The following is a 22910-nucleotide window of genomic DNA, read 5'->3' on the forward strand; positions in this document are numbered from 1 at the left end:
AAATTAGCTTTTAATAATACACCAGCTTTTATACAAGTAACCCATTAAATGATCAAACTTTGCCATTTAGTAAATGTAACATATAAAACATCGAATGACCAAGTCACTCACATGTTCGTTATTTTGACATGGTGCCTAATGTTGTTTGCATCACTTCAGTAAAATGAATTGCAGCAACTCTGCTTAACTGGGACATATTTATGGTCTAATAAGGAAATAATGCCCCGTAACCAGTGTTCACCACAGGCTGAGATTAAAGTATGGTAACAATGAGACCTGATGGACCACAATCTTGGCAATGATACATAATAACACTTTATTTAGGGTTCACCACCTTTTTAAAGCAATATATCACGTTATCCCTAATTCAACACAGGCTCCCCTGAAAACATACCTTTTTATTCTGGATTTACCACAGTTTGGAATCAAAATTCATCCAACTTTAACCCAGGTTAGCAACAGACCAAGATAAAAATCTAAATTGCATTTTATCTCAAGGTAATCGCAAAGCACTTTGTTTTAATTTGTGAGAAATCAAAGAGCAAAAAGCAAATATGACCAGAAAAATCTTTAAAAAGGATGCAACAAGTTCAAATTAGGGTCCTTTCTACACTGCTATGTGTAAATTGATGAAACCAACAAAGTCAGGGAGCTGAATTAATTGCAGACACTGACAATTAGAGTATTATTATTATTATTAATTATAAACTGTAATTCACACATTACACCCCAGGCTCAGTAACATGACTGGTGTCATGCCATCGGCACTGTTTCAGAAACTGTAAAAAGGCAGAAAATATATAGAATACATTATACAAAAGGAACTTAGTTCTAATCATGACTACATCAACTCCAGTTTTAGAATGGAGTCCTGGTAACGAATTTGCCTTTTACAAATGCTATCCTGTAAGCTTGATATTTAATACAGGGTCAAAGATTCACTCCATATCTCTAACAAGCAATCTTTACTATTTTAATGCTAGTGTTACATCATATTTAATAAACAGATAAATAAGATAAAGCTGGCTGAAATGAATTACAGAAAAAAACAACATGAAACGGCTACAGAATCACTGAGTGGTTATCTTCTAACACTGTCACCAAAGAGTCCATATTCTGTATGTAAGACCACTGACTAATCATGAAACACTCATATAAAAGTCCAAATATATATTCTGTAAGTAATTGCTTCTGGAAATTAGTGGCATTATTCAATATTATCATAGAATGTGTTTTTGATTCCGGCTTTTGTGGCAGAAATCTGCCCGAACTTAAGCAGTCTTGTGTCTGATCATCATTAATGGCTCCTGTGACCTACATACAGGAGACAAATTGATGCAGGCTATCACAAGGAAACTTTCCCATTAAGGGACTTGCAGCAATTCATTGTACAATTGCTGAGCCTCTGAGAAACCTCAGGTTACTTTATCCATAGCATGAAAATGTAAAAACGTTTTGACTTACCAAGCTGTGCCTCCACAGGGTTTAACCTGTTTTCTAAAGGATAAAGGAACTTGGGTGGTTTATCTGTCATTGGAGCTGTAAGAGAAAATATTCACACATTAAATGCCTTGGAACAAAGCATTTTTAAATGATTCACATGAGATTGCAATAACTCCAAACATATCTGGCATAGCTCACCTACACAATATACACATATATACAGTGTGCGTGTTTAAACCAGTGGAATTAAACAGGTAAACCAGTGTTACAACACCACAGCCAAAAGGTTAATATTTGCAAACTAATCAGAAGCTTTTAATGTAAAAGCATTCCTCAGTTAGGTTTTTCAAATTGCATAAAAGAGATAATTTTCCCATATATTAAAACACCAGTGCTATTCCATTAGGGCTAAATTGAAAAGCGACGGTAGATTGAAACTAATAAGGCAGGGGCAGCTAAAATCTCAATTTGAGAACAGAGAATCGATAAAAATTGCTTTCAAAAATCCTTTAGCAGAACGAAATTTTAAAAATATATCACTGGTGCAACACAGAAATAGTATTTGGAGTGGTAAAGATATCAAAAAACTACATTGGGAAAGGAATCAGGTAACCATAAGAAAATATCTACCATATTAAGGGGAGTGGAATGAAATTAGATAGTGTGCATTACGAGAAAATTCACCAAGTATAGGCTAGTAACAGAAAGGAAGATCTCTGGTAGGTTGGCAGAGTAGCCTTAAATGTCTAGTTGCACAACATGACTTGTTTTGTTTTAGAAGAAACCTCTAGATGTACAAGATTCTGAAAGGTTTACTGACAGTGGACAAGGAAAAACTTGGGCTGATTATTCAAGAACTAGCAGACACAAAGTTAAACAAGGCTTGCAGGGTGATGGTCTTTAACCCATTGAGGCTGGTGAATGTAGAAACAATCAATTACATCAAAAAGGAATTATGATGGTCACATATAGGAAGGAATTAAACTTGCATGGTTCTAGGGACCAAGTAGGGGAGTTGAACTTATTAAATGGATCCTTTGGGAGCCAGTGTAGACTCGATGGGGTGAATCACCTCTTTCTGTTCTATAAATGACTGACTGCAAAATCCAGGCTAATGTGGATATTTTAAAGATGATGATGAAGCTATGATAGTTTCAGTCTGTGGGGACTTAACGTAATAACTAAAGCTCAGATTTATACAGCACTTTTATTGCAATAAAGTCTCAAAGCCCATTGCATTATAAAACAAAATATGACATCACGACATACAGGAGATACTAGGGCAGATAACTAAAAGCTTTGTTAAGGAGCTAGGTTTTAGAAGTGCTCCCTTAAGGAAGAAAAGCAGTTAGGGAGGCAGAGAAGTTTGTGGAAGGAATATGAGATGTTGGGATCCAGCTAGCAAGAAATATAGTCCCAGTGTTAGATTGATTAAAATTGGAGTTGTTCAAAAGTACAGAATTTGCCGGGTATTGATATCTGTGAGGTTGTGAGGCTAGAGAGGATTATAGAGATAAAAAAGGGGCAAGATCATGGAGAGATTTGAAAGCAAGGATGAGAATTTTGCATTCAGGATAGTTTATCAGAGGCAGTACAGGATTGTAAACACAGAGGTGTTGGGAGAATGCCGTTTGGGCACAGCAGCAGGATTTTGGATGACCTCAAGTTTATAAGGGGTAACATATGGGAGGCTAACCAGGAACGTGTTCACCCATCACACCTGGAAGTAACAAGATGGTGCACATGAATCAATGCTGTCTCTGTGACCTTTTCAGTGGCTAAAGAATGGGATACAATCATTCATTCAGATTAGATTAGCTACAGTGTGAAAACAGGCCCTTTGGCCCAACCAGTCCACACTGACCCTTCCAAAGAGTAACCCACCCAGACCCATTTCCCTCTGATTAATGCACCTAACACTATGGGTAATTTAGCATGGCCAATTCACCTGACCTGCACATCTTTGGATTATGGGAGGATATGGGGAGAATGTGCAAACTCCACGCAGACTGTCGCCCAAGGCTGGAATTGAGCCTGGGACCCTGGTGTTGTGGGGCAGCAGTTCTATCCACTGAGCCACCGTGCATTTGAGCAACTTCCATCATTCTATGAGATTATGACTCATTTGTATCATAACCCATTTGGACTGCCTGCCTTTGGCTGGAACCCTCAACATGCTTCCTTAACAAAAGCCTGTAATTGGGTTTTGAAAATTGTCCAGCTTCAACAGGACTGATCTCTGAATATTCAGCAATCATTTGGGACCATAAATAGGCAAATAATTGTGCTCTCACCATACAATATCGAAATACTGTGAATTTCAATGCCAACTTTCCTACAAAAGAAACTGACTGTGTGGGTTTCCTCCCACAGTGCAGAGATGTGTAGATTAGGTGGATTTGTGATGTTAAAATGCCCATAGTGTCCAGGGATGCAGGATGTTTGGATTAGCCATAGAAAATGCTAGGTTCCAGGGATAGGGTAGGGGTTAGGTCTGGGTCTGGGTGGGCTTGTCTTTAGAGGATCAGTGTGAATGGCTTGCTTCCACACTGTAGGGATTCGATGATTCTATGATGTTTCTTTTTTCTTTCATGGGATGTGGGCATCGATGACAATGTGAGTTTTGTAGAAATTCTTCATTGCTTCACTAAATCTATTGAACCCATGATTTCCAATATGTGTACATTTAAAGAGAACATATGCTGAAATATCTTATAGGGCTCATAGTACTGTCTGCTGTGCACATGTGCAGCCCAAGATGACAAAAGTTTTCTCTCATCATGGATACATTTCCTGGTGAAATCCCTCTGTTAATTTGTTTCAAAATCATCAAATAGTTAATAGGTTCATAATCTCACTGAGCACTTTTTATTGCTAAGAAAGCTTTTATTAATTGGATATGAGTGTCTTCAAATTTGGATTATTTCTGTATTTACCAATTGTACTTGAGTATATTCCTGTTATATGTATCCCTATTCCTGTGAAGTTATGGTGTCTCTGAAGCAGAAGAAAGACCTGCACAATAACTATGCAGATTCCTTTGCCCAATTTGCACAGTTCAAGCATGTCATTTTAAGAGAACAATTAAACAATTTGAAAAATAAATGAAAATTCTAGAGTTACATGTTAAATATGCCCTTTATATGGCCAATTTTAAATTTCAGAGATAATGTTATAGAGATAAAATGTTGTGACGTTCTGGTCAGTAAACTGCAACTTCCTTGTCCACTTAAGTAATTGGGGGTAAATGATAAACTATTGATTACACAAACAAAATACCGTGCAATAATTTATTATTTAGCGCTTCTAGTTTAGGGACCTTCCTGTATCTAATAGCATATAAAACACACAAAGTATGTGCATGTGTCTGTTTTCATTGCTATTTTATTCCCTTGGACAGGCTTTATCAGAGGTTATATCCAGAGGTTAGGAAACCACTCCACAACACACATGGATAACCAGGCGACTCTCCTGTTCTATCCACCTTCCAAAGGTGCAGTGGAAGGAATTTCAGATTGACAATCAACCTGTAAGCCATGCTATGAGTGCACCTCTGTGACCATCACGTTCTGGGTTGGAACTTAAACCCAGAGCAGGGATGTTACACACTACATCACGAGATTTCCCTTAATATCTTCATAAGCATTATATTAAATGTTGTGATACATTCGACAGCCTCACAGAGTATCTCTTCTATGAAATTATAAGGAAAGATCACACAGGGTCCTCATGTCAGATAATAAAGCCTAGGTTAAGGGGGGATTTTAAGATTTTGACAGGAATTACAAGGAAAACACTTCTTCATGAAAACAGTATTCAAAGTTTGGAACTCTATCCCCTCAATTAATCATTTTAAATTTGAGAACAATAGTTTGTGTTCACCAAAGGTATTAAGAGATATAGATCAAAAATAGTTAAATAGAATTAGAATACAGATCGGTTATGATAGTATTTGAAATGATAGAATTCTTTCTTAAAATGGCAAGGGAGAAACTTAATTCTGAGATTAGGGACTTGAATGTAAATAAAGGAAACTATGATGCGATGAGGTGTGAGCTGGTTATGATAATTTTGGGAACATCATTAAAAGGGAAGATGGTGTATAGTCAATGGCAAGCATTTAAAGAGTACATAGTGTAACTGCAAAAAAAATCCTGTTTGCATAATAAGAAGATGGGAAAGGTGGCCTGACCAAAGGGAAATTATGAATAATATTACATCCAAGAATGGCGGCATACAAATTGGCCAAAAAAAAAACAAGCAGACCCAAGGATTGGGAGCAGATCAGATTTCAGCAAAGGAAGACTAAAGAATTGATTAGAGGGGACAATAAGACTACAAGAGTAGACCTCTAGGGAACTTTCAAACTGATTGTAAGTTCTACAGGTACATAAAGAGAAAATGATTAATGAATGCAGAAACAGAGTAAGTGAAGTGGGGAACAAAGAAAAGGCAGACCAATTTGACACTTATTTTGTCTCTGTCTTCACAAATGAGAGCATAAACAATGTTTCAAAAGTGTTGGGAAATGCAGTGTCTAGTGAGAGAGAGAGGAACGAAAGGAAGTGGTTTTGGGGAAATGGATGAGATCGTTGGTAAACCCAGGGCCCAATACTCTACATCCCAGAGTGCTTAAGGACTGTGGCCCTAGAAGTATTTGATGCATTGGTGATCATCTTTCAAGATTCTATTGACTCTTTGGATTGAAAGGTGGCCAATGTAACCCCACTATTTGAAGGTGGTGATAAAGAGAAAACAGAGGATTATAGAGTGGTTAGACTAACATTGATAGTATGGAAAATATTAGGGTCCATCATTAAAATTTAATAACAGAACACTTGGGAAACAGTGACAACATCAGACAGAATCAGCATGGATATATGAAAGGGAAGTCATGCTTGACAAATGGACTGGAACTTTTCAAGAAAGTAACGAGTGGACATTTGATAAGCTAATGGTTGTGGTTTCCTAGGAGGTTCAGATGGCTATCAATAAGGTTTCACAGAAGAGACTGACATGTAAAATCTTTTTCCAAATGGGAGGCAGTGACTAGTGGGATAAAGCAGGGATTAATGTTTGGATCCCAGCTATTCACAATTTATATTAACAATTTAGTTGAGGGAACTGAATGTAATATCTCCAAGTTTTCAGACCATGAAGCTGGGTTGAATGGCGAAGTGTGAGACGGATGCAGAGATATTTCAGTGTGAGTTGGTGAAGTTGAGTGAACAGATAACTGAATGGCAGATGAAGCATAATGTGAATAAATGTGAAATTTGGTTGCAAAGGCAGGAAGGCAGATGATCTAAATGGTAATAGATTGGGAAAAGTGAAGTTTATATTTATGCCCTAAGCTTAAATTTATGTTCTACACTCAGTAACTGAGTGAAACAATTGACCATTTTCCTTGCAGGTATCGGCACATGGGTGCAGAATCCCTCTTCAGAGAAGAAAACATGGCTTAAAAATTCATCAAATTGGCAATAGATTCTTGATCAATAAAGTCACTCCAAAAAAAACTTAGACAACATTAAATGTCAAACTATTAGATGATGACCAAAAGTCTGAAGCCATTGTTCAAGACAGCAGCACTTTCAAGCTCTTTGTTTGGAACAATAATAGCAATACTAACTAAGGCGTGTCTCAACGTGTGGTTTCTCCCATTTACTGAAGCTGTGTTCAATATTTTATAACACACGCAAGCTGCATATCAAAAAGGAGTACTGAGCAAAGATGTGCAGAAAATCTAATACAGCCCAAAATGCTGCATAAAGCTCAATAGCCAGACATATACAGTTTTCATTTAACGCCCAATACGAGTGATGTTATAAACGTTATACCCTTGAAATGCAAACGTAGGGATGAAGTTCAGGAAATGCATCGAGCAATGCAGCATTGAGATCCTAACCAAAAAGTACATATAGTCAATTAGACACACTGTATTAATGTTAGAAACTGATGCATTCACTACAATCAAGATAATTTATCCCACAATAACACAGGCGTGACTGCTCACATTATCCTGTTACACATTCGTGATGAAATCTACATAGATAAATGGCACAGTGTAGTGAAGTTCACACATGATAAACTTACTGCCGATCATGAATCTCAGATTCCATGAATTGACACTGTTAGTCTCAGATGTCAATATGGTTCTTCTGGATATATGCCAAAACCCTTCTACAATGTTAAAACAAATGAACCAGTCATTGTTGATTTGCCAACGTGCACAGGTTTTCACATCATGATGATCCAGGAGGTAGCAAACACATCTGTTGTGACACCAAGAATCACAGTCAAAAGAATTGATTTAAGTCACTTTGGTCATAGCCAAGTGGAACAAATTTAACATGCCACATCTGACAATGACCCACTACAGGAGCTGAAAGGTACCATCAATACCAGGTGGCCTGAACATATTTAGTAGGTTCCCAAGCTAGTCCTTTTAGTAATTTTTAAGGCTAAACAGATATTGATTCCCAAGATCTTGCATCAAGACATTTTCAGCTACCTTCACACTGGTTACAACTCCTCAGCGAAAGCCAAAGACTGATACATAAACCTGTCTGTTGGCTTGGCATCAAAAACAACATGGATCAATGGATACAATTGTTCAAAGCATGTCAATTTCATCAATCCCAGCAGTGTGGAGAATCACTTACATTGCATAAAATATCCCTTGCATCATTGTCCAAGACTGCTACAATCTATTTCAAGTCAACAGTTATGGCTGTATGTAGGTAACACATTACCAGATTTTCTTTTGTCAGTAAAATCAAGGATACTATCAACTCCAGAGTCAATGGTGCGTAAGTTGCTATTTTCATGATTGGCATTCCACAAAGTATCATGTCAGACAAAGGCCCTCAGTATATTGGTAAGCCATCCCAGGATATGTGCAGGTAATATGTGCAGGTGGCTCAGTGGTTAGTACTGCTGCCTTGTAGCACCAGGGACTTGGGTTTGATTCCTGCCTCGGATGACTGTTTATGTGGAGTTTGCATGTTCTCCCTGTGTCTGCGTGGATTTCCTCTGGGTGCTCCGGTTTCCGCCCACAGTCCAAAGATGTGCAGGTCAGGTGGATTGGTCATGCTAAATTGCCCATAGTGTTAGGTACATTAGTCAGAGGGAAATGGGTCTGGGTGGGTTATGCTTCGGAGGGTCGGTGTGGACTTGTTGGGCCGAAGAGCCTGTTTCCACACTGTAGGGAATATAATCTCATCTAATAAGGATCCCAGCACAGCACAGCCTTTCCATGTTATCCACAATGGCTTGACAGAGCATACTTCACCTACACTTAAAGCAAAGATTGCAAAGTACAAGGAAATACATCAAGACTTCAGGATTGCCATGCCGATTTTGCAGTCTACACCTTAAGGCAAAGATCTACCCTCACATCCAACTCCTATGTTTGGAAGTCAGGTCCATACACTCTTTCTAGCTCATATATTTAGGGAATAGTCTGAATTTTATTTTAAAGTCATCTTATGCTTTTAACTTTAGTTATTACAAATCCATTATTTCATTACTTTAACTTGAGTTATTATAAATCCATTATTTCATATCCCACATTTAATAAGTTGAATATTCCACCTCCTAATCAAAGGTATGTGAATCCTGGCAGGAAATTAGAGAGAGACAAAATGGTAGAGGAGCATGACAGAATAGCACTTTTAAATATACCTCAGCTTCACCCCGGTCTAGGTGTGAGACCACAAGGTACTCACATCGGCATTTAGATACTTGGAAGGGCACTGAAAAACATGTGCTTAACACAAATCATATGATGCTGCTATGAGCAATGGTCATGTTTTAAGAGAGAACGAAAGAAAAATTCAAATTATACAATGAAGTCCAAGATAATTCAAAGCAATGATTCAGACAGTGAAAGTATTGTATTAACACCAAATAAGAAGACATCCACAATGGGTAGTCTACAACAGCAGGTAACACTCAACAACATGAAATTGGGCAGCCACGTCCTGAGACCTGTACAAGAACTCCAATGATTGTGGTTCATGTAAACTGAAATGTTATCTTAGTGTAATGATAATGTGAGTAAATGTGTCTCTGTTATTTTTGATCTGTATCTTTGCCCATGTTTCTCATGTGACAGTCAGTTAGTCAACTAGCTTGAAGGCAGACTATTCGAATGTCTCGGATGGAGCACTTAAATAAATTACAACTCTTATGAATAAATTTTCTGATACATAATCTCGGTAAGAAACCAGTCTCAGTGTTCATGATATGAGAGTTAATATAATAACTTTAGAGAGCACATCACAATGCTTGTGCTTTAAAATCAGTTGAAAAATGCATCAGATAGTTTACATGTAATACACGGAACATGCAACTAGCAGCCAGCTCCTGTAATGATCTTAATTATTTTGGAGAGAGGTAGACAACAGTATTCCATTAAGTGGTGATTTCCAACAGCCTGATGTGTAAGGGTTCTTTCATTTCTTTGTATAGTTCAAATGGTCATTCCCACGCAGAAAATGTCACTCCAATTTAATTGCAAGAATTTGTTACAAATGCTAATTAACAGAAGCCCTTAAGTGTTGGCATTTCTAATTTTCCATTGTATCTGTCATCACTTAATGGCCTGCGACTCCTAACAACCACACTGAAGTATGTAATGGCTTCTTTACGTGGGTAGCTTCCATTTGGAAACTTAATTACAGTGTTCTACTTTTTTTTTAAAGAAAAAGTGGGTCGTGTCCAAGCACTGGTAGAATATTCAGCTTATTAAATGTGGGATATGAAATAATGGATTTATAATAACTCAAGTTAAAGTCATGAAATAATGGATTTGTAATAACTAAAGTTAAAAGCATAAGATGACTTTAAAATAAAATTCAGACTATTCCCTAAATATTCCTCATGTTAATCATTTTCATTGCAGTTGCTGATCTCACCAACTCGCTTCTGAAAATGATAGACTGTCAGAAAAATCCAAAATTAATTCCAACTTCTCTTAATCGGGATATTCCTTTCACTCCAAATAAATAGATATTTTTACCTTAAAGAAAGTAATGTCGCACCTTTTCATTCTAGTGAAATATTCTAAATTCCAATAAAACTTGTTCAAAGTCTTTCCATTTTCTTATTTTTTTCTGAGAAAAGAATTTTAAATTGATAGCCCATCATTACAGTCTTTCTAACTGGAAGAAAATGATCTTCGAGACAAAGTCTATCAAAACCTTTCAAATCTTAAATACACCATCTTTCAACCCTCTCTGCTCTACTTCCAGTGTATTCTGTTTAAACATAATTCTTCATTCTTATCATCATTCTGGTGACTAGGCCTTTTAATGTCTATTTTACACCCCTGTAAAATGTACATAATGAAGTCCAATTTCCACTACATTGCTGGCACAAACAAATGATGGAAGAAATGGGTTTTCACAATATTCTGGTGGCTGAAACAAATGGAGTTTGGAACAAATGGAGAATCCAGTCTTCTGCATCACACAGGCAGTAAATATCATTGTGAGTGGAAGATCCTTGAAGGAATATTGATGCTGCTGTCATTTTTAATCTTATTTCACCAATCTTGGTGTCCTTTTGTAATCAATAAATACAAAAAGATGTAGAATCTCTTTGTCCTTGTTAGCATTCACATATTTTTCAGTACAGTTTATTGATGCTGATACTGTATCACAGATAGTGCTACATATTTCGGGAACCAGACATGCTTTTATTGTTATTACCTGTCATATTTCAAATGGGGGAGTTTGTGAAAGAACAGAGCATTTTTACCATAAAAATATACAACATTTCCAAACACCACAAATACTTCATTTCATCTTCCTTTCCAATGAATAAAGTCAATCTAAGTCTTGCAGTCAGAGTTGAAACTGCAGCAAAGATTTCTGAGATGGTTCCTTTTATAATTTTTCAACCATGTCTTCCACATGTGTTTGAAGCATTAGAAGATCAGCACAGTCCCTCCAGGGTAAGACTGCTGAGTGCAAAAGAGAAGTTTGAAGAGAGAGGACACACTTCCATATTTTTAAAAGTCCAAGTCTATGCTGATAGATAAGTGGCTAAATTGGGCATGTAGGTGAGGTGTACAGATAGATGGATAAGTGGGGATTCAGTTTGAGGGAGGGTGATTAGTTGGGTGGGAGGGAGTTGAGGGAGGGAGAGTAGTTGATAGAGGGGGTTGGGTGGATATTGTCAGGTCCCCTTGATTATATCATCAGGTTGTCAGTGTATTGTTGGATCTGGTCAAGGATTATTTGGGTGTTTGGAGTGGGTAGTCAACTCAGCTGAGATATGCTGGTTATCCATTGAGTTAGACTAGGTGTCAAACTAGACAATATATCTTGGGTATGTATGATAGCAAATTCCATACATCTGACCCAAATGATATTAAAGGAGTATGCCAGCTAATCTGTCCAGTAGCAGTTCAAACTTCCTAAAAATTTCCACAAATATTTATGATCCAGGAATTCACAGGGTTCAGGATCTCCCAACTTACATTCCACCTCTGATGATCTAGAGACTGAACATCTGTGCCAATAAATACTAACATCAAACATTATAATATATAACTACATCATAAATAAAATGACTTTATTGAGTCACATCACAGCTAATTCAAATGAAATAAAATTACTTTGGGGGGAGGCAATGGCCAATTGGTACTACCATTTGACTATTAATCCAGAAACTCAGCTGATGTTCTGGGTACCCGGGCTCAAATCCTACACGGCAGCTGATGGAATTTGAATTCAGTAAAATATATCTTGAATTAAGAATCTACTGATAACTATGAAAACATTGCTGATTATTGGAAAAACTCATCCAACTCACAAATGTCCTTTAGAGAAGGAAACTTGCCATCCTCACCTGCTTCTGGCCTACAAGTGACTCCAGATCCATAGGAACACGTTTGACTCTTAACTGACCTCTGAAATGGCCCAGCAAGCCACTCAGTTGTATCAATCATTACAAGTGTCAACAAAGAAATGAAACTGGACATACCACTTAGCATTGACCTAGGCACCAGCAAAAAACATTGATAGAAATACCCTTGTCGACCCTGCAAAGCCTCCTTGCTAATATCTGGGGGCTAGTGCCATAATTGAGTGAGCTGTCTCACAGACTAGTAAAGCAACAGCCTAACATAGTCAGGATCATGGAATCATACCTTACAGACAATGTCCCAGACATACCATCACCATCCCTGGGTATATCCTGGCCCACCAGAGGTGGCTGCACATTGGTATACAGTCAAGAGAGAGTTGCCCTTGGTGTCCTCAACATTGACTCTGGACCCCATGAGGTCTCATGGTTTCAGATTAAACACAGGCAAGGAAACCTCCTCCCTCAACTGGTGAATCAGTATTACCCATTTTGAACAGACTTGGATGAAGCACTGAGGGTGGCAAGGGTAAAAATGCAATGTAGACAGGGGAGTTCAATGTCCATCACCAGTACCAGTGGCAGTACTACTGATTGAATTGGTCAGGTCCAAAAGGATGTAGCAACTGGACTGGTTCTGTGGTACGAGGTGAGGAAACCAATAAGGGAGAAAAAAAACATACTTGACCTCATCCTTACGAATCTGTCAGCTGCAAATGTATCTGTCCATTGTAGTATTGGTAAGAGCAACCACTGCACAGTCCTTGTCAAGGTGAAGTCCCGTTTTCACATTGAAAATACCCTCTATCATGTTGTGTGGCACGATCACCATGCCAAATGGGACAGATTGTGAACAGATCTAGCAACTCAAGACCGGGCATCAATGATGTACTGTGGGGCATCAACAACAGCAGAATTGTTCTCAACACAATTTGCAATCTCATGGAATAGCATATCCCTCACTCACCAATTACCATCAAGCCAGGGGATCAACCCTGGTTTATTGGAGCATGCAGGAGCAGCAGCACAAAGCATAGCTAAATGTCATCTTGGTGGAGCTACCAAACAAGATTACCTGTATGCCAAACAGCATAAACAGCAAGTGATTGACAGAGCTGAGCAACCGCACAACAAATGGATCAGATCTTAGCTCTACAGTTCTGCAACATTCAGTCATGAATGTTGGTGGACAATTGAGCAACTCACTGGAAGAGGAAGGTCCACAAATATCCCCATTCTCAATTATGGAAGTGCTGAGCAGATCAGTGGGCTGAAGCATTTACAGCAATCTTCAGCAAGAAGTGCCAAGTGGATGATCCATTTCAGCCTACTCCAGTAGTCCTCAGCCAAGTAGATTCATTCCATGTGATATAAAGAAACAGTTGGTGACACCGGATACTGCAAAGGCTATGGGCCCTGACAACATTCCAGATTTGTGCTTCAGAACTTTCCCCCTACCCCTAGCCAAACTCTTCCAGTACAGTTACAACACTGGTGTCTGCTTGAAAATGTGGAAAATTACCTAAGTATGTCCTGTGCACCAAAAGCAGGACAAATCTAATCTGCCCAACGGCTGCCCTATAAATCTACTCTCAATCATCAGTAAAATGATGGAAGGTATCTTCAACCGTGCTATTAATCCGCACCAACAAAGCAATAACCTGCTCAGTGATGCTCAGTTTGGATTCTATCAGGATCACTCAGGTCCTGACTTCATAACAGCTTTGGTTCAAAAATGGACAAAAGAGTAAAATTCAAGAGATGAGGTGAGATTGACAGCCCTTGACATGGAGGTTGCATTTGACTGAGTGTGGTATCAAAGGGGCCTTAGCAAAACTAGAATCAATGGATATCAGGAAGCAAACGTTTCCATGGTTGGAGTCATACCTGGCACATTGGAAGATAGGTATAGTTGCTGGAGGTCAGTCATCTCAGCTCCAGGATATCTTTGCAGGAATTCCTCAGGGTAGTGTCCTAGGCCCAACAATCTTCAGTTGCTTCATCAATGACTTTCCTCCCTGATACGGTCATAAGTGGGGATGTTCACCAATGAATGTTTTCAGCACCATTCGTGACTCCTCAGATACTGAAGCAGTCCATATTCAAACACAACAAGATCTGGACAGTATCCAGGTTTGGGCTGGCAAGTGGCAAGTAACATTTGTGTCACACAAGTGCCAGGCAAAGATCTTCTCCAATAAGAGACAATCTAATCATCGCCACTTGATATTCAATGATGTCATCGTCACTGAATCCCCTACTATCAACAACCTGGGGATTACCATTGACAAGAAACACAACTGGACTGACCACATAAACAAATCAACTATAAGTGCAGGTCACAGGCCAAGAATACTGGACTAATTCACCTCTTGACTCCCCAAAGCCTCTCCACCACTCACAAAGCACAAGTCAGGATTGTATGGAATAATACCCACTTTCCTGGATGGGTACAGTACCAACAGCACTCAAGAAACTTGATACTATCCAGGACAATGCAGCCTGCCTGATTGACACCACATCCACAAGGCTCAACTCCCTCCACCACTGATGCTCAGTGGCAGTAGTATGGACTATCGATAGGATGCACTGCAAAAGTTCCTTCTCAACCCAGGACCACTTCCATTTTGAAGAACAAGGGAAGCAGATACATGGGAACCCCACCACCTGCAAGTTCCCCTCCAAGCCACTCGCCATCCTGATTTGGAAATATATCACTGTTCCATCACTGTCACTGACTTGGAATTCCCTCCTTCAGGGTATTGTGGATCAACCCACAGCATTTGCACTACAGCAGTTCAAGAAGGCAGTTCATTAAAACTTTCTTGAGGCTAACTAGGGATAGGCAATAAATGCTGACCAGCTGTGAATACATCCCGCAAGAGAATTTTATAAAATCCATAAAATGTAACTCGAGAGTCAATGTGATTATGCTTTTTTTTTAGCTTAATTGATCATGGGATTCAAATCAATTGCATTCTGCAACAAGATTTTGCGATCTATACAGCTAATTTTTAAAAATTTCCTGGATGTCTATCTTCATTCATAAGATCAGTGATGCCCTCAATATAATTACCATTCATAGTTTGAACTGAACTCATTTTGAGTCTCTCAAGGTGGCATTATGAATTAAACTGGTTATTTTGATGCTCACTGGTTAATTTGAGTCATACAACATAGATATCGACCCATTGGTCCAACTCATCAATGCTCACTAAGTTTCCAAACTAAATTAGTCGCATTTGCCTGTGTTTGGTGGCATGACATCCACAAGCATCCACTCCCTCCACCACTGATGCTCCAGTAGCGGCAGAATGGACTATCTCAGTGGTTAGTACTGCTGCCTCACAGCACCCGCGACCTGGGTTTGATTTCACCCCTGGACGACTGCGTGGATTTTGCACACTCTCCCCATGTTTGCATAGGTTTCCTTCATGTGCTCTGGTTTCCTCCCACAGTCCAAAGATGTGGATTGGCTATGCTAAATTGCCCAAAGTGCCCAGGGATGTGCAGGCTGATGAATTAGACAAAAGAAGTGCAGGTTGACAGGGAATGTGGGAGTTAGTGTGGCAGTGTTGGGTCTGTGTGGGATATTCTTCAGAGGGTCGGTGCCGACTCGATGGATCGAATGGCTTGCTTCTACACTGTAGGGATTGGTTGATTCTCTCTCTTCCACTGCCACTTTCACCTCAATTAACAATGCATCAGCAAGGAAAAAAGTTGCATTTATAATGTGGTCAGTATTATCACCTCACTGGATTGTCTCCGTCCTCTTTAATCACATACTTAAAATAAATTAATTACAACCATCTTCTTTCTCCCTGGTATCATGGAAGTTACAAGTAAATATATTGTATGTTCCAAAATGTGTTTGTTAGCCTTTGGATAATCTGATTTACTCACATTCAAGTTGAATTATGAATCAAGCTCCAAAATTTTAGAAAACACTTTTTTTTAAATTCCAAGCCAATTAATTGTTTATACAAGCTTGTAATCAACTTATCTCTATTGGTAATCACAAAGAAAATTGTTTCAATTTTAGCTAAGATTTGAGCATATGAAAAATGATTGAGGCTTTCTTTTAAGGCACATATTTCCTCAAACACGTTACCCACACGCCAGAAAAAAAACGAAACTTCCATGATCATGATTCTTCCTCCTCTTGATACATCAAGCTTGGTACATCAATTCTGGTACATCACTTTATTCCTTACCCCACCTTGATGTAATCTGTAGCTATCCATCAGTTTCCACAGTGTCAGTTTCTGTCACTCCATGACCAGCTCTTAATAGATTAATTGCCCAATCATGTTGTAATGAGCTCGAACACTCAGGTAAAACTTTGGAAAAGTGTGACTTTTTTTCTCCTGCTTGAATTTCCATAGTTTCACTAATCAATTCAGCTTCAATTTTGCTCATACGTAACTGAGCATTACACAATGTAGTCCTGGTCCAAAACTAAAATGACTTGCAAATTCTATTTGCATTCAACCACCATTTGTTTGTAGATCCATCCTTTACCAGAGGAGATGGTGGCATAGTGGCAATGCCACTGGACTAGGCTAATGTTCTGGAGACATAGGGTCAAATCCCACCATATGTACTAAAAGATTTTAAGTTTTTCATCTCAGCTTACTACAAAACTGACTATTACAGTTACACAAACACCACAGCTGCCTTTATGACAATTCTTCAAATGATTATCACATCGCTTGTACGGTTGTTTTTGAAAGCCTGAAAAAGATGTGATATATTTATGCACAAAAAAGGTATAAAAGAATCTATATAGTATTATGAAAGGTAAATATTGTATGACAAATTCATTAAAGTTCTGTGGGGAAGTAACAAGCAAGGTGGATAAAGAGAAACTGGTAGATGCAGTTTGGATTTACAAAAGGCATTGGATAAAGAGCCATGTAAAATGCTGAGATAAAAACTCACGGCATTCTTATATTAGCAAGGATGGAGAATGTGCTAATTAACAGGAAACAGAAAGTCAGAATAAATGGATGAGTAAAGTGATGGCAAAATGTAACTGGTGAATCAGCAATCAGCTATAGGGATCAGTGCTAGGGCCTGAACTAGTCGTTACCGAATTGAAAATAATGACTTGGGTGAAGGAATCAAATGTATTGAAGCCAAATTTGCTAAAAATATAGAAAGTGGTATGAGGTACATGACTTCCTCCTCACTAAAATCACATGTTCTAAAACCTCACAACTCACAGAAATGACATTGAACTGTAAACCGTAAATATCCAAACTTCAACACAAAAAAAATCACACAACTTCAGATGCTGCCTGAGCAGCTGTGCTTTTCCAACACCATACTTTTTGACTCTGATCTCCAGCATCTGCAGTCCTCACTCTTTCCTGATTCCTAGGGTGACGGTATCACCTCATGAGGAAAAGTTGGGCAAATTTGTCCCACACTTACTGGAATTTGGAAAATGAGATGTGATCAAGAAAGTGGAGTTAAGGCCCCAATCAACAATTAGATCAATGTTCAAAATTGAATTTTATTGAGCGCAGCCTTGAGAAATTGAATAGCCTTGTTCGGAATTATTTTGTTCTTAAGCTCGAATACTTACAACCCTGATTGTTTCACTTTTTTCTTGAATTGTCAAATAGCATTTACTTACCTTCTCAGACAATGATTTACAAATTAAAACGTATAGGCTCTGCTTAGAAGGAAAATGAAAGCGCATTACTGAACAGTGAATATATTATCAAATTGAATAGATATGTAGATAACTTTGAACTATGAGACGGGTACTGATGGAAACTGAAAATCCCAAGTCTAGCATGGTTTACAGAAACTCATTAAAATGTTAAGCCCAATTATATTGTTTCCACTATCAGTGTATTTTCCATAGTTACCCAGAAATAGAAATGACTCTCTTCAGAATACTGATATGCAAATTCAAAGGAACAAGTTATCCATAATTAAGTCATATCATCGCTAATCTGTCCAATAGATTGTAACTTAAGAATTTCTAGTCACATTCAAAAAGTCATTTTTCATATTCAGTAATTCAAATGCTTCCAATTTGAAGAACTACAATTGATGGAATATGATTTTTATACTGTTCTTAATTCACACTTAAATGAATATCGATTGACAGGTATTCTCTATTGAACCCAAATCTTAAATAATGATTCTACAAAAATACAAAATACTCAAAACTAAAATATTTAAGCATTGTTTCCACACAATTGGTTTTCTTATTTTCTACAGATAGGCTAGAAAGCTATATTGGGGTGAATTAATGGTTTGTATCAGTTTGACATGCCATAGCAGGGTAAGGTCAGAGCTTTACAATGTTGCCTCATTGGAGATGGAGGGGCAAAAGGGTAAGGCCCACCAGCTGGATTTGAATAAGGGAAGGCACTATTGGGCAGGGGGGGCTAAGCTTGGCAGGCAGTGCATGGAAGTGATGTTAACATGTCCTGAAAATGTTCAGGCAGAACTGACATTTGGTCGTAGATCCAAGTTTTGCACAAATACATAACATCCCACTTCTATAATTAGAGAGCATCTTGAAGACAGCTGTAAAATGAATTATATTATAACAAGTAGCTCAAGTCTAACAACATAATAGGAGGATAATATGATGTCTCAGGGAAAATAAATTCACACATCACAATGATGAAATATTTATAATTGTTGTAAACTTTGGAAATGTGGAGGAGAAAATACACTCTTCTTAAGTTCTTTGAGTTCTCCACTCCCTTATACCAAACATATAGACAAATAAAATCAATGATAATGATCAATCAAATGAACAAATGTAGCAAATACACTGCTACAAAGAATCCAAACCAACAGGGAGAAAGACAAAAAAAAGGGGTTATTGAAAATAGTAATGCGGCCCGCCACTAAAGAGATGAAATGACGTTGACAGATGAGGAGCAATAATCGTTACGGAATAGTCTATAGACTGGAGCCCCTGCTTTAACTGGCTATACCTCTTTACTGATCTGAGTAGATACTTTTGAAATAGTAATTCATTCCTACTCCATCTACAAAGGAAAACATTAGAACAAGTGGAATAGGTATTAAGAAGAAGAAAATTGACTTTCAACTCTGCAATCTCAATTTGACATTCAGTCTCTTTTCCAGATAGTAGGATATAAGAGGTTAGTAAGCATACAGGTGTTTGATGTCTGAACGTTGCCATAAATGGCCTTGGTGGAGTTGGAGGGGTAAAGGGAAAAGAGTCACTAGTGGGATTTAGATAAGTTGGGGTTTGTAGAACATAATAGAAGTGTCATCACTGGCATGACTCAGAAAGCAAACATCTTAGCTTTAATTTAAAGTGAAATGTATAATTCCTATTTTAGTCAGAATTGTTGAAGAATACAAATTAGATGTAACTGATGTCCACTGATTGGTGCTAGTTTGAAATAAATTTCCTTTGTAAAGGAAGTTGGTTTTTGGTTAAATTGATGGTTAAAACTCACCTCACAATTATTGCAGATTCTTTCAAACCCACTCCAGTATTTGACACATTGAAGTAGCACTGGATAAAATATTAACCCAAATTCCTATCTGTCTGTTCAGGTAGATAGAAAAATTATGTGGCATTACATGTGAACCGACTAATTCTGCAATGTATTGCTCAACGTATACATCTCAATCAATAAAAGAAGGGTCACTGGACTCAAAATGTTGATTCTGCTTTCTCTCCACAGGTGTTTACAGACCTGCTGAGTTTATCCAGCAATTTCTGTTTTTGTTACAGCAAAATTGCTCATCCATCCAGTTTACAATTTTGAAACTTTACTTTTCAGAAATTGTCTACTCTATTTCCTCACAGAGAAATAATTACAATAAACAATAAATTATTTATTCCTGAAATGTCTGAAATAAAGAGAGCAGAAAATATTATGTAACTTCAGGTTTGCTTTGTTACTCATAACTTCCACTTACATAGTTACAGCTTGAGTAAGAATCAAGTCTCTTACAGTGTCATGTCGAAGTGCAAGTTATGTCAAGTTTGTTAGAGAAATTCTCACTGCAAGGCTGAGCAAGCTTTCCTGCTGAATTTTACTAAATCCCCTGCATGACTTGCTATTTTTGCCCCTTATGGCATATATCACTCCAATATCCATCCCAAATTACTATGTCGCATTCCTGGAGCAACTCATTACTCATCGGATCACCCAGAATTGACCATCATTCCTTGGCACAAGTGCCACTCTTTGAAGGTCATTGTGTACCTGGACAAGCACAGTCAGATTAATCCACCCTGCACAGGTAGGCTCAGAGTGATTGAGCACTATGACAGCCCTGGTTCCATCCATGAACTGGATTTCTGTCCCTGAGTGCAAGGTGTCCATCCAGGCACATGAAAATAGTCGTTGCTAATCTAGCATTCAAGTGCTGTCGCATTCTAGAAGTGGTTTAGAGATGTGCAATCAGGGTTCTTGAAAGCTGGCACATGTAAGCTGCCAAATTCTGTGGATGTGGGGTGTGGGTGGGTGGATGGTGCCCATTAAGCATGTCCTGAAATGTTCTGTCCAGTGTCCAGAGGAGGTTGTTTGGAGCAAGCATCAAACTCAAGATACTGAGCACTTAATCGGGTTTGCATGTCAGGTTTTTCTGACATCTAGTTTGTTGGGCGGGTTTGGTCAGATTGCAATCAGTTATTAATGAGGTGAGTTTTGGGCTGTTAACAAAGTGTCGAACAAGTTTTAATCAGCATTAATTCTCAACCTGCCACTGCCTGGAGAGAACTGTAATAGATTACCTCAATGTTGAGACATAACTTGTTGGACTTTTTACCTGATTCTGTCACACATCTCGTCATATTCAACAACACTTAGAATATTCTGGACAATGAGTTAAAACTAACTTTCATTCAACAATCAGAATGGACAATGTATAATTCTTTGAGTGCATAGAGGAAACACAAAGGAAAGTTTTGCAACTATCAGCTTTCTTCTGCATACTCAACTGAATTTTCTGTTGAAAGAATATTTGTGGAGCTATCAATTATTGTGACAAGTATTTTGAGGAAACAAAGGAAGCCTTTATTGTCAATTTAAAAAAAGGTTGAACTGGAGGTTCAACTGAATTATACATAGGGCTGAAAAGTAGACAATGTGTTGCTAGTTTCTACCTTCTTTTAAAATAGCTTTCAAAAAACAGGGAATCTCCACCTTGAGGTGGGAGTGCTAGAGAATATTCTGCATGAAGTAATAGAGCTCTGGGGAATACTGGACATTGGCCTTGGATCTCATTAATGTGAAAGTGGTTGGGCAGAGAGAGCCTTCTAGCAAAGACTAAAATGTTGGACCCTAGTAATTCTTCAGGATTATTTCAAAGAATTGCTAATGACTTATTCATTCTGTCCTTAGTAGATACTAGGAGAGCAGGAAGCAAGGCTGGGGTATGGGGCTGTAAGGGAGCATAGCAGGGACATGGGAGATAGGATTGACAATGGACAGGAATTGGGAGATATAAAGGGCCTGTCGCTCTGTGGGGTTTGAGGGCTGAGGCTGGGTTGACTCCCTGTGAACAGAGATGAGCACTCCAATTTGCCAGTCTCACTGTCCTCAATTATGTAATGGGCCTCAGCTCTCCTAAATGAAAATATGGCAGGTGGAAGATTTCTTTTTTAAATCGAGACTGGCTCACCATGTCAGGAAATTTCCTGGTTCCTCCACAAAAGTCTGACCGCTGGTGTTAGCCAATCACTGAGTGGTGGTTGTCCTACCACCTTCCCATTTGATGTGTACAGTTCACAACTTGTTTTTAAATATATAGTTTATACATATACATATTGTATTGAACCTACAAATTAAATTTTAGAGTAAATAAATGTCATTTGGTCCAAACTACCTTTGTATAAGGCTACTCACAGTGAATTCATCCAACCTTGTCAGCACAACCTTGCTTATCTATTGATTTCATGTAATACCTCACCCCCCCCCACCCCCACCCCCACATTTCCTCAAATAGTCTCTGGATGTCACAGTGAATAATTGTTTCTATAGACTTGCTGACAGCCTGAGGACCAAAGCAATGAAACAGTTCAATCCACTTTAAATTCCTAAGTTCTTTCGGATCCAAACACAGTAGGGAAGGATTTCCTTGTGCACTGTGTGCATTGAAATTGGACATGCAATCTTGGAGGGCTTCATGATTTGGTCACACACAGAGTAGAGTGGGAGGAGATCATGTATCAACATGCAGCTTGTATTAATTAAGTCTGCTTTCCTGGCTGGAGTTCTCCACTGGGGCTCTCCTTGCAACCATCTGGAGACCAATGTGTTTCATTGCTCTCAGCATCTCTGTCTCTAGGCTTTTGCCAAGTTACAAGTCGACCAGGGAAGCAGGAAGATAAGTACAAGGCAGTTGCTCTCAGACCCTGGGACCTGGCTTTGTAAAGGGCCAAAAAGAAGGGGGATCCAGCACAACCAGACTTCCAAAGAAATGGCCCAAGGATCAAATGCCAACTGTTAGAATGAAGGTATAGTGATTGCAGGTCTTGTGTTAACAGGAAACAAATCACAAAATTCAACAAAAATTTTTTTTAAGCTTGTAAAGAATGAGGAAAGCCTTAAAATGCAAAAAAATCTATCCTG

At 38.5% G+C, this 22910-nt stretch overlaps 1 protein-coding gene across 6 annotated transcripts in view; it reads right to left on the minus strand.

Moving 5' to 3' along the window:
• Positions 1-22910, minus strand: part of LOC140486208 (interleukin-1 receptor accessory protein-like 1) — a 1398735-nt gene that overhangs the window by 402283 nt on the left and 973542 nt on the right. For all 6 annotated transcript variants that reach the window (XM_072585029.1, XM_072585030.1, XM_072585026.1 and 3 more), the window contains one exon: positions 1465-1539. In XM_072585029.1, the coding sequence (XP_072441130.1) occupies positions 1465-1539 (75 nt within the window). The remainder of the gene's footprint in view (positions 1-1464; positions 1540-22910) is intronic.

Source organism: Chiloscyllium punctatum, chromosome 15, assembly GCF_047496795.1.
Source record: "Chiloscyllium punctatum isolate Juve2018m chromosome 15, sChiPun1.3, whole genome shotgun sequence".
NCBI classification, from domain to species: Eukaryota; Metazoa; Chordata; class Chondrichthyes; order Orectolobiformes; family Hemiscylliidae; genus Chiloscyllium; species Chiloscyllium punctatum.